Source organism: Hyperoodon ampullatus (assembly GCF_949752795.1).
Source record: "Hyperoodon ampullatus genome assembly, chromosome: 5".
NCBI lineage: Eukaryota > Metazoa > Chordata > Mammalia > Artiodactyla > Ziphiidae > Hyperoodon > Hyperoodon ampullatus.
Window position 1 is genome coordinate 111,870,686 of NC_136918.1, and position 13,552 is coordinate 111,884,237.

The 13,552-nt window shown below is 33.8% G+C and overlaps 1 protein-coding gene across 1 annotated transcript in view; it reads left to right on the top strand.

Moving 5' to 3' along the window:
- Positions 1-13,552, top strand: part of GBE1 (1,4-alpha-glucan branching enzyme 1) — a gene marked incomplete at both ends in the record, with an annotated part of 293,082 nt that overhangs the window by 196,093 nt on the left and 83,437 nt on the right. The window contains one exon of the mRNA XM_079705465.1: positions 10,283-10,398. Coding sequence (XP_079561591.1) covers positions 10,283-10,398 — 116 coding nt within the window. The remainder of the gene's footprint in view (positions 1-10,282; positions 10,399-13,552) is intronic.

A 13,552-nucleotide genomic window follows, 5' to 3' on the forward strand; every position in this document is an offset into this window, starting at 1 on the left:
TATGAAGGTTTTTCAGATAAAGACAATAATAAACTTATTGACCAAGCTAAATAAATAAATAAACAAACAAACAAATAAATAAATAAAGTAGGAAAATCCTGGAGAAATGCGATTCAAACATTTCAGAAGTGAATAGCTGAGTATTATATGAGAGGTTCAACCACACAAAATTATCACATAAAAAATGTTCATCTCTTATTTTTTCGTGCTCTCACCTGTTTATTTGATGACTAATTTAATAAATAGCTTTCCACAAAATCTGATTGTGTTGACTGTATTAGAATTGATTTTTAAAGGAGGTCACATGTTAAAGATTACACTATAGAACTGATAGTATGTAATACAAAGGTATTCTTGCTATGCCTGTCAGAAATGGATTGACAGCTTTTCTGAATTAAATTTATGGTGATTTCCAATAAGTTTGAGTGATATATTGTCCAATTTATCCTGTAGACCTCCACCTTTAATATCACTTTTTTGAATAGCCTAGCTTCATATTTTCCATACTAGGTTAACAGATCCTTTCTCATTATAGTGTCATACTACCATACTATTCTTTGTGTTATTAATCACTATTATAATTAAATGCATTTTTGTTATTATTGATAAAATGTGTGTCTCTCCCATTAGTCTCTAAGCTCCATGAAAATGGGTGTTGTATGTTTTCTATTCATGACTATAACCCCAGAACCTAGCATTGAGCCTGGCACAAAGCAGGTACTCAAGAAATATTTGTTGAATGCACCAATAAGTAAACACCACACTGCTCCAGAAAAAATAAATGCAGAATTAAAAAATAAGGCTCAAGATGGTGGCCATGGAAGTCGGAATCCTCTAAGGAATGTGTAACAACTCAACTGCTGAATCAACTAGAAAAAAAAAAGGCTCATTTTGTTTTGATATTAGCCAAAACATGCTTATCTTTAAGAAGATTTATTTTCAATATGAAAAAAATTATAGGTATTATAACACATTGGTCTATTCTAATTTATATGTAAACAAATACATTTAAAATCTGTTTATTATCCAATAGGTGCTCCCCCTTAATCAATCCTTACTATATATCAAACACTGCTAACCACATTATACACATTATCCTATTTAATCCTCTTTCAGGAGTGTGCTGAAATTATCTTCCATTTTACAGTTGAGAAAACTGAGGCTTAGAGATGTTAAGTACCTTGCTCAAGTTCATACAATTGACATTACCACATGTTGGAGCTATGGGTATGTGGTTTTAAAAAATTATTGTGGGCTTCCCTGGTGGCTCAGTGGTTGAGAGTCCGCCTGCCGATGCAGGGGGCGTGGTTTCGTGCCCCGGGAGGATCCCATATGCCACGGAGCGGCTGGGCCCGTGAACCATGGCCGCTGAGCCTGCGTGTCCGGAGCCTGTGCTCTGCAATGGGAGAGGCCACAACAGTGAGAGGCCCGCGTACTGCAAAAAAAAAAAAAAATTATTGTACCAAGGAAATTGCCCAAAACAAAAATTAATTTATACATGGTCATGCTGAATGTAGCACTATCCAATTATACTTAAGGGTTGAGGTTTTGGACTCAAATGGTTGAGTTCCACCTGTACTTATTAGCTGGGTGACCCTGAACATTTTAACTTTTTAAAATCTCGGATTCTCCAACCATGAAACACACTTGATATTACAGCCTTGTTAAGTGAGACTGTGTAATATGTGAGTTCTAGAAGCCAGTAGACATTCAATGAATTTGAATTTCTTTTTCTTTTCTATATAACACCTATATTCTCCATTCTGTTCTATTCTAGCCAGGCTGCTAAATGCTAATTCCCTTTGTTTGTAGGAACGTGTACAAATAGACATTAAAGAGCTATATCTTATTTAACAAATAAGTGCAAATTTGAAAACTGCTGAAGGAGTGATAGTTGAAATTTAAATATGATTAATAGCAGCTTAATAGCAGCTTCGCATACAGTTTTCCTCAATTTCCCACCCCCAGAACACACACACACAAGCACACACAGCCATGCACATACCATTTTCTGAAGAACTAGGTGCTTCTTTTTACCCTTGCCTTATCTCTATCCCTATGCAACTGGTATTCCCCAACTCATCTCCTCCCCAGAGTGCTTATCCATCTTTGGTCTCAGAGTACATTGTTGCATTGCAACTTCCTTAGTATTCTAAATATCTATAACTTTATATAAGCTATAATAGTATTTTTCTTGAATGTTGTCTTAAAATATTCATTATTTAGGGGTGATAGTCAAGGAAAATCCTCTTGTAGTCAATATAGTCTATAAAATCATAATTATTTTGGACTAGAAAAGAAAATTAATTCCCAGATGCTTTATACTTGTTTATCTACAGATCTTTGTTCTCCTTCACTTGTATTTTTCTCATTTATTTTTGATGCTGTTTAGATGTATTTATCTTTAAGTTGCCTCAAGTCAGTCTTTTGAAATGAAGCTGGTTAAATATAAGTAAATAAACATTATATATCTAATTACAAATTTTAATACAGTGATGGAAAATTATCAAGTTTATGAGCTATTTTTCTACAACAGAAATATTATAATAGTTCACTTAAATATCAAGTTAATCTATTAGAAATAAATCAATCAGAAGAGAAAGATTGAAAAATGAGAAATATGTAAATAGTTGTTTCCAAACTTTTACCATTAAAATAAGCTTTTAAAATCTGATTAACAATTATAGTTTAATATTTGCCAATAATGTATATCTATATATGTTTAAGTCACTGTCAGTTTTGATCTGGGGCAATAATTATTTTCATTCTATAGGTAAGGTTGAATTTTTAACCTTGTTTGGAAAAGATGGATGTGTATCTGTGTACCTGTATGTATGTATATGTAATTAACTAACCTATGGTGATTTGTTCTGTAGAAGAGCAATGCCTTGTTCAGATGAGATATGTAATAAGTTTCATAGAATACCTCCCCTATGTTTCATTATAAAGGATGATTTAGCTTGGCTTTCTGCTTTCTGGACCTTGAGATGCTCAGCTTTTTTGTGCCCTCTACTTTGAAAAAGATCTTTCGAAGTTTTGTCCAAATTTTAATAGTATATTTGATAAGCTCTAATGCTTTGAAAAATCACCTTTGGTAACAATCTTTATGAGAAAGCAAAGAAATATAAACTGATTTAAAAATAAATAGTATGAAAACTTATTAATTTCTTAATCATTCAGGGTAATTAATCATTATCAGAGTGGGTTATTAGTTATTTTAGATTTATCTCTTTTTTTGTATCAGACTGAAAAGCTTTCACTTTTGCTTTCACTGCTGGTCCCTTACCACTCCGCTCCCCACCCCTATGCACACACATACACAGGGACAAACACACTCCCCTCGAAGTTTGCATTTTTCTCATCTTACTTGAGCAGGTAACCAAGCTTGTTAAGAATATAAATTTAGAGAAAAGAGAGACTTGAAAATTTCTCGAGTATTTTTTTTTTTTTAGTAAAAGTATAATTGGAAACATTTAGCATATGAAAGTATAATATGCCATCCTTTCCTACTTATTTCCTAGAGAATACCTGATTAGACTTACAGATAATATAAATGGAGGTAATTTTAATTCAATATTTAATAAGCTAAGTACAATTTAGGCCTTAAGGGGAAGAAAATGTTTTATTGTAATAATGAATGTAGATAACCAGGGCTCAGTGGATATAATATGATTAAACAGTATATTAATTTAAATAATATAAAGTTGTACAGGTTGAAATAAAAAAAATAACATGATATTGAAAAGAAAACTTCAAAATCATATTTTATAATAAAAACCCATTTCTGAAATTTATATTATTACAGATTTTTAGTAGTTGAATTAATACTTTGTCTCATTAGAGTTGTGTGCTTCTTGCTACCTAATTTTGTTTGAAATTAATATATACAGTAGCCTCAATATAATTCTGTCTAAAGACCTAGATACATTTTGTTATAGATGACACTATTATGTTGTACGAGATATGAATAAGTACTTTTAGCACTTTTTGATGTTTAAAATTTTTCTCAATCAATTCCAGTTGACTGACAGTATAATTTCTGTTGACAAAGTAAAAAGCAAAAATATAGCATTTTCCCTTTATTGACTAGTTATATTAAAATTATACTGATAGATGAGGTTTTTTTTATTTTTAAAAATAGAGTACCTAGTAAGATATTACCTGCTTTTCAGTATCTTCCTTTAAAAAAAATGTTATTTTCCTTTAAAAAGAGTATCTTCCTTTAAAAATAAATGTTATTTTGATTGTGATTCAAGACTCTATCCTTCTATTTTACATGCCATATTTTTCTGTAAAAGAAAAAGTCTCAAAGTACTTTCTTTGTTTAAGGTTAATCTGCTGCCTCAGTTGAAATACCCAGATCAAAACATGTAACTTTTGCTTTATGGTTTTATGATGTACGTTTTAATAGCCATTCAGCTTCAAAGACTCTGTAATACCTAAGAGGAATATATAATTTTTCTTCATATTTTGATATTTGGCCACTGCTTAAAAATATCTCCAATTTATTTGTATGCAATATTAGTGGGGTTAGTAACATCCAGTGGACTAAGTGGCTGATTTTGAAAATTCTAGAAGTTATTCAGGGCCACAGATAAATACATTAGGCAAATAGTTTTGAATTACAAAATGTAACTTCATCTAATAAGTGTGGTTACATCTGATTATACTTGCTTGCCAAGAAAATTTGACTATGTTTTATTTCATTATAAAGTTCATTGGCAGAATGTGAGACAAATCAACAGTTTTTGATTTTAGGGATATTTCCTAAAAACCTTAATATTGGAATTATCTGTGTGACAAAATTGTCTTAATAAATCGTCATTACTTGATTACAGGTTGAATATTTCAGACATCCAAACCAATTAGACTAATTATTTTGATTGCCAGAAATCCTTACATGTATATATTTTTCATTGACATATTCAGTTTCTATATCAGACACCTGTGATTTAAATATTTTTAGTGGTTTATGATTCACAGGAAAGTCAGCGCATTTCATTATCTTTTTCTGCACTTTAGGGATTTTGTTTTTGCTTCATAAAATATATGAGTAAGCTAATCAATCGATCTCAGGCAGTATATATGACATAGTATTTGTTTCTAATTTATGTGTTAATTGGTTTAAGATAGAAAGCTAATAACTAAAATAGGTTATTTCTCAAATACATTCAAGCTGGCTCCTAAGTATATATTTGTTAGCGTCAAATTCTTCCAATTGTTTGGAAACTAGGCTACTTTGTGGTTTTTAAGGACAGACTTTAAAAGCCTTTTGTCAATGGAATAATCTTAAAATCAAAGCCCCACCTTGTCTGCTGTAACACACCAAAGTAAAACTGTACTCTTAAATTCTGTTTTATATTTTTATGGAACTCTGATCAACTGGATATATTAACTGTGTCATGGGCTGTCTGATGACATTTTGAAGTAGAAAAAGTAAATTGCCTTTTCTATTGTACCCTTTGCCAGACGTTTTCCTACTTTGACTCAAGGCAAACCGTTCAATTGAGATGATTCAGTTCATTTATTTCTACAGAGCACATTGAGTAATATTTGTAATTCAGTCATAATTTGGAATATATCCTAACTCTTCTTCTCAGCCCTCAAAGAAGGAAAAATGCAATTTATGGGTGCTGAATTTGAAATTTACAATAGTAGGATTAGTAATAGATGTCTTTCAGAAATCTATATTTTCACTGGTATATATTCCTTAAGTTTGTTCTGGTGTTCTATTTAAAAGGCAAAGCTTAGATTCAGTGAACGATTTCATTCATGTGTAAGCTTGATAATTGCATCCTACACGTACGTCACTGCTGAAAAGTAGGGTGCATAACAGTACCTCAGCTGGAGGTCCTTTAGATTTAGATTTTTAACATATATTTAAGATTTCACCAGCCCCCAGTAAAACTGCTGAGAACTGAGTCTCTCATGAGCTTCCCTGGTAGATGACATTTCACAAGTATTGTGACAGTTTGTTGTCAGAGGAATTAAGTGTGACTCTATCAGGAGAGGGTGACTCTTGGAAGTTTACACCTAGACTCCTTTGAACTTTGCCCCATGCACCTTTTTCTTTGCCGATTTTGCTTTTGATCCTTTTACTGTATGTAATAAATCATAGCCATGAGCATGACTATATGCTTACTCCTGTAGGTCTCCTAATGAATCACTAAATCTGGATGTTGTCTGGAGGACTCCCGGCACATCTTTCCTCTTGTAATTTAACTTCAGTGACCTGGGATAAATATATTTATATAATAATTAAATACATTGTTAACATTAAGTTAGATGTTTACATAGTGTAAGAAAAAAAAAAGAAAGCTACATCTTTATTCCAGTGATACTGTAAACCCTCTAAAACCTGCTCTTTTTCAACTTTTGAGTTCTGGATTGTGTCCATGCAATTACTCACGTGTACGGTCTGGTTATTTAGGGACTCAGACCTCAGTCTTCCTGGTTCTCTGTCTTGTTAGGTCTTGCAAGCCCCAATTTTTGTGATCTGAGTGCAAGCAACATGTCCTTTAAGTTCGTTTTATTAGGACACTGAGTTTATAGAGTGAATTTATCTGTCTGGATTTATCATGCTAAGATGATAAGAGAAAATTTGGACTACAGAAATATTGGGAACATAATTATGAGTCTGTCTTTCCCCCTATTTCCTGCACTGGTAGTTTATTTTTTCTTGAACAACAAAGGCTATTTATTTATAAAATGTTACCTTTATAAGATCAATTTTTTTACTAACTTTTTAAAATAATCTAGTTTTAGAAAATATGTATAACCAGAGAATTAATACTTTTAACTTTTGCTTTCTATTTGCTGCTACTAACTTGAAAATTTTAGATCTGATTTTTTTCCTGAATGTATTTCCCAAGATTTTGTTAAAAAACAAAATGTTCTAGAGTTTGTTTCTTTACTATTTTCATTCTAGATAGTTTACTCCCCTGTAAAATTTTGTGTCCAATTGACCGTTGAACAACTTGGGGTTTAGATGCACCTACCCCTGCTCAGTTGAAATCCACATCTGCTATCTCTGCCTCAAAAACAAAGTAATTGATAAATCACTCACTCAAGCTGAAACAGTTTGGATTAGAATCAGGACTCAAACTATAGTTCTTTTGATTCCACATATTGTGATCTCTAATTGAACACAAACTTTTCCCCACAGTTCGCTAATTTAAAGATATGTAAAATGAAAATACAGGTACTATATTTATCGAAAAATATCCACATATTAGTGTACCCACACTGTTCAAACCCATATTGTTCAAGGGTCAACTGAATCTCTGTTCTATGTCCACAGACTACACTTTTGTTTAAGTTTTATTCATGATTTACATATTCATAAAATATAATAAAATGGATTATTTTGTAAGCACTACAAATTTGATTTGTTTCTATCTGTTTAATCTTGTGGTGATTTTTTTTTTTTCGGTACACGGGCCTCTCACTGTTGTGGTCTTTCCCCTTGTGGAGCACAGGCTCCAGACGTGCAGGCTCAGCGGCCATGGCTCACGGGCCCAACCGCTCCACGGCATGTGGGATCTTCCCGAACCAGGGCACAAACCCGGGTCCCCTGCATCGGCAGGCGGACTCTCAACCACTGCGCCACCAAGGAAGCCCTTGTGGTGATTTTTTTTAAAGAATTTTTATGTTGTTTAGACTTTGTTTCAGGTTAAGAGAATTTTAGAGGTCCATAGGATAGAATTTAGTATTTTTTTAGCCCATTTGAACTTTTAAATTATATGCTCCGTTTTCATTATTGTTTCTTTTCTGATTATCACAGGAAATTCTTTTTCTATTTACTCATACCAAGAATCTGTCTACTCACATAGTTACACCCAAGTATGTTAAATATAGTTTTATAACTCCTTTTGGTCAAGAAGAAGATAGATTAAATATTGTAATAACAGGAATCAGTAGGACATTTAGTAACTCTGCCCTTAATCAAGTATGTGATATTGAGCAGTACTTTCTTTTTAATTATTAGATTCACATCACCTCCTTTTCTGCTTTTTATTGAATTGCAGTATCATTGGCTTTTTTTCTTCTTTTCTCTTACTTTATCTCTGTAGATATTAGGATGCAGTTTTCACATTTGAATGTGTTTACCTGTCTAACATAAATGTATAATATTTATGTTAGAAATTGACAGTAAATGTCCACCAGCCCAAGATGGAGATGTAAGTGAGTCAGTAGGGTTGGTATGAAAATGTGGCATTGCAGGTACTGGGAGGAACCAGAAAATACATGTTCCATCTTCAGAAATTCAAACTGAAAAATTGAAAGTACAGTTGTCCCTCAACATCTGCAGAAGATTGGTTCCAGGAGCCCCACCATATACCAAAATCCACAGATGCTCAAGTCCATATAAAATGGCATAGTATAATGAATACTGTAGTCACTCTGTATCCAAGGATGCTAATCCAAGAATATGGAGGGATGACTGTATATTTATTGAAAAAAAAAAATATAAGTGGACCTGTGCAGTTCGAACCTGTGTTGTCCAAGGGTCTACTGCCTTCTGCAAGATAAACAAAACAGTAATACATGTCAGATCAGGCCCAGGGACAGTCTGTGAACTCTGGTTTACATATTCGTATCTTCATACATCTACCCAAGATATTTAGTTTTTAAACAGGTTTTGTTCCTACTCTGAGGTATTTGGGGCTAAAAATAACTTTCAGTTTGCCTTTCAGAAGTAAAATATACATTACCAATCAAATGGACAAATGAGAAAAGTATGACCTTTTCAAAATATTGTTTAGAAAGGATTATTGATATGCAAATTTATTCTTTCTGAAATATTCATATAGCAACCTTGTTAAAAAAATATAGACATGCTTCCTTTAAATTTTCCAGTGAACCCAAAACTACTCTAAAAAATAAAGTTTATTAATTTTAAAGATACTTCAAAAATAGTATAGATATTAGAAATTGCTGTATAAAATAGAGCAATTTTGATCTATTCATTTCTTTTTGTTAAGCACAAATTTTTCTCTTTAAACCCTAAATGAACATGCATTAATAGAAACATTGGTATATTCTACCTTCATCATGGCTTGGACCTAACAATCCAGAACCTCCTGGCTCCCTTTCATATCTACTGGATTGCTTGGATTTCTGGGTTTTTTTTCATTTCTTAACTTTGAGTAAGTTTTCAAAACTCAAAGTAACTTATTTAAAGCAGTTAATTACCACCGATACTCATCTTGCCCCAAAGTTTTGATTTACAATCCTGGAGTTGATTGTGATGACTTAATCTCCACTTAGGTCAGATTGCTCTTTAATATATAGAAGGTTAAAAAAATTCCATAAATTTTAAATGGGTTAAGGAATTGTGTACACTATTACTGCTTTGTCATTAAACTAAATGAGGTATTAAAGGCTTAAGACCGTAGTTATAATGAGATAGAGAACTCAACCATAACTGTATGACTAAAAAAAAAAAAAAATACTAATTGATGATGCCCTCTTTTCAATTGTCCAAAATAGCCTTGTTTCATGTGGTGTTTTTAATTGAGTTATAACAGTTATTTGTTTTCTTTCTGTTTTTATGGATATAGGACTCTTTAACTTGTAGAAGTTTTTACTTTATTAAACATGTATATTCTAGTAATTAGGTCTTCTTCTTTTACCCTCACAAAACAAGTCCAGTAAATATAATACTGCTTATCATATGGTTGATTTTAAAACTCTTTTTTTCTTTACTTTTTATTCTAAACTATGTCTGTTTTAAACTGTAGAATAAGGAGATATTTTAAGCAAACACTGAAGGCTGAAAGCAGTTTTCTATTGATAATGAAATTATATTTTCTAAAAGGAGAAACTATGTGACTGTGGTTATATTACATGAAAAATCGTGATGAAAATTCAGAGATAAGTGACAGGCTTTGTGGTTTTTTGTTTTTCTGTTTTTCTGTTTTTTTTTTTTTTTTTTAGTAACCAGTACTGTGTAGTAATCACTGTATGTTTGCATTGAACAAGACAGAGTCCCTGCACTTTGCACCAGACTGACACATTTTTTCCTTAGGTTTTTCTCAGATATTGAGTGATTTTGCAGCTAAAGAAATTTAACAAATTTTCCTTTTAGAATGAATTTCATCAAATAAATGAGGTAAATCTTAGTAGTTTTCTGTTGTTTATGTGATATATTTCTTTGAACATCGTGATTCCTAAGAGAGAGATTTTGATTTTAATTATTACTCTTAGCAAAGGATGTATAAGAATTAAGGAGAATTACTATATACATTATGCTTAAATATATATCTATCTACTATTTTAGCTGGGAAGTTTTAAGATTTCTTCTGTCAAACATAAGGTGGTGGTTGGAAGAATATGGATTTGATGGATTTCGTTTTGATGGTGTTACATCCATGCTCTATCATCACCATGGAATAGGTAGGTAGCCTGATACATTACAGATGTAACTAATGATTTTATTTTATTTTTTACTGGAAGATTACAACCAGGCTTAGGGTTCAGTTATGTCACTGCAGTAACCATTATTGTTGGATTGATTTTTATTAGCTCCATTGTGTATGTCTTTTCTCTGATCACTTCTGATCCCTTTTTGGCAAGAGATTGGGTCAAATACATTTTATAAGTAAATAAAATAAAATGATTTCCTTTGAAATATATCAACTTAATAATATGCTCTCTTTAATATGTAGCATTCTTTTAAAAATGTTTTTTAAGGATACCATTTATTACAGCACCCTCACGATGTGAACATGACAGCAGTTGTAAAGAAAAATAACAAAAATAATAAATGAGAACCTTTGTTATTGTATGGGTTCCTTTGCATATTAAACATTGAAGAAAATATGTATATTTTAAATATAGATGTGCTCAGTTAAAACTAAATTGTAAATTAATCTGTAATTAAAAATATGGATCAAAGATCTTCAGTTTAAAAGTTGTACAGAGAAGTGGGATCACAGAATCCTAATCCTTCAATAGATAACATGGAGAATAATTATTATTTTTTTTATGACCAAATATTTACTGGCAACAACCAATCTAAAAAATTGACGTTAGAGTATAAACCAAAAAGTGGCTGCCAAGGAAAGATGCTATATTCAAAGTGTGCTGTTAACTGCTCTCAGTCAAGATGCTGCCCACATGAAACATTCCTAGGGAAGAAGTTGAATCTATAAGACATGACAGGTTTCATTGATACCTTCCACTTTGGAGAGAAGCTGACTTAGGGGATGAAAAAGGCAAGCAAGACAAAATTCAAAAAGATCCTCTCCTAGATTAAAACACCTACATGCCCCTGCAGAACCTCGCTGTGCTGAGGGCTAGGTATTTTCCAAGGAATTGTGGAGTTGGTGAAGTGAACTGAAATCCATGGATATGGGATATGCTTTTTATGGGTACAGAGCCCAAGAAATGGTAAAGAAAAACATTCTGAGTTACTTAGCATGCTTTCCCACTTTGAGATGAGGATAAGAATAAATACTGAGACAGTAGACATTCTTCAAGATGGTGTAGTAGAAGGACATGCTCCCACTCTGTCTTGCGAGAACACTGGAATCACAACTAACTGCTGAACAATCATCGACAGGAAGACACTGGAACTCAGGAAAAAATATACCCCACATCCAAAGACAAAGGAGAAGCCACAATGAGACGGTAGGAGGGGTGCAATCCCAATAAAATCAAATCCCATAACTGCTGGGTGGATGAATCACAAGCTGGAGAAAACTTACACTATAGAAGTCCACCAGCTGGAGTGAAGGTTTTGATCCCCACATCAGGCTTCCCAACCTGGGGGTCTAGCAATGGGAGGAAGAATTTGTAGAAAATCAGACTTTGAAGGATAGCAAGATTTGACTAGAGGACTTTGACAGGACTGGGGGAAACAGAGACTCCACTCTTGGAGGGCACACACAAAGTAGTGTGCGCATCGGAACCCAGAGGAAGGAACAGTGACTCCATAGGAGACAGAATCAGACCTACCTGCTAGTGTTGGAGGGTCTCCTGCAGAGACAGGGTGTGGCTGTGGCTCACCATGAGGACAAGGACACTGGCAACAGAAGTTCTGGGAAGTACTCCTTGGTGTGAGCCCTCCCAGAGTCCACCATTAGCCCCACCAAAAAGCCCGAGTAGCCTCCAGAGTTGGGTCACCTCAGGCCAAACAAACAACAGGGAAGGAACCCAGCCCCACCCATTAGCAGACAAGGGGATTAAAGTTTTATTGAATTCTGCCCACCAGAACAACAACCAGCTCTACCCACCACCAGTCCCTCCCATCAGGAAACGTGCAGAAGCCTCTTAGATAGCCTAATCCACCAGAGGGCAGACAGCAGAAGCAAGAAGAACTGCAATCCTGCAGCCTGTGTAACAAAAACCACATTCACAGAAAGATAGACAAGATGAAAAGGCAGAGGGCTATGTACCAGATGAAGGAACAAGATAAAACCCCAGAAAAACAACTAAATGAAATGGAGATAGGCAACCTTCCAGAAAAAGAATTCAGAATAATTCTGAATTCTGAATTCTGAATTCTGAAGATGATCCAGGACCTTGGAAAAAGAATGGAGGCAAAGATCGAGAAGATGCAAGAAATGTTTAACAAAGACCTAGAAGAATTAAAGAACAAACAAACAGAGATGAACCATACGATAACTGAAATGAAAAATACACTAGAAGGAATCAATAGCAGAATCACTGAGGCAGAAGATTGGATAAGTGACCTGGAAGACAGAATGGTCGAATTCACTGCTGCAGAACAGAATAAAGAAAAAAGAATGAAAAGACACGAAGACAGCCTAAGAGACCTCTGGGACAATAGTAAACGCAACAACATTCGCATTATAGGTGTCCCAGAAGGGGAAGACAGAGGGAATGGACCCGAGAAAATATTTGAAGTGGTTATAGTTGAAAATGTAGCTAACATGGGAAAGGAAATAGCCACACAAGTCCAGGAGGTGCAGAGAATCCCATACAAGAGAAACCCAAGGAAAAACACACTGAGACACATGGTAATCAAATTCGCAAAAATTAAAGACAAAGAAAAATGATTGAAAGCAGCAAGGGAAAAATGACAAATAACATACAAGGAAACTCCTATAAGGTTAACAGCTGATTTCTCAGCAGAAACTTTACAAGTCAGAAGGGAATGACATGGCATATTTAAAGTGATGAAAGGGAAGAACCTACAACCAAGATTACTCTAGTCAGCAAGGATCTCATTGAGATTCGATGGAGAAATCAAAAGATTTACAGACAAGCAAAAGTTAAGAGAATTCAGCACCACCAAACCGGCTCTACAACAAATGCTAAAAAATCTTCTGTAAGTGGGAAGCACAAGAAAAGAAAAGGACCTACAAAAACAAACCCAAAACAATTAAGTAAATGGTAATAGGAACATACATATCAATAATTACCTTAAACATGAATGGATTAAATGCTCCCACCAAAAGACACAGGCTCGCTGAATGGACACAAAAACAAGACCCATATATATGCTGTCTACAAGTACCCACTTCAGACCTAGGGGCACATACAGAATGAAAGTGAGGGGATGGAAAGAGATATTCCATGCAAA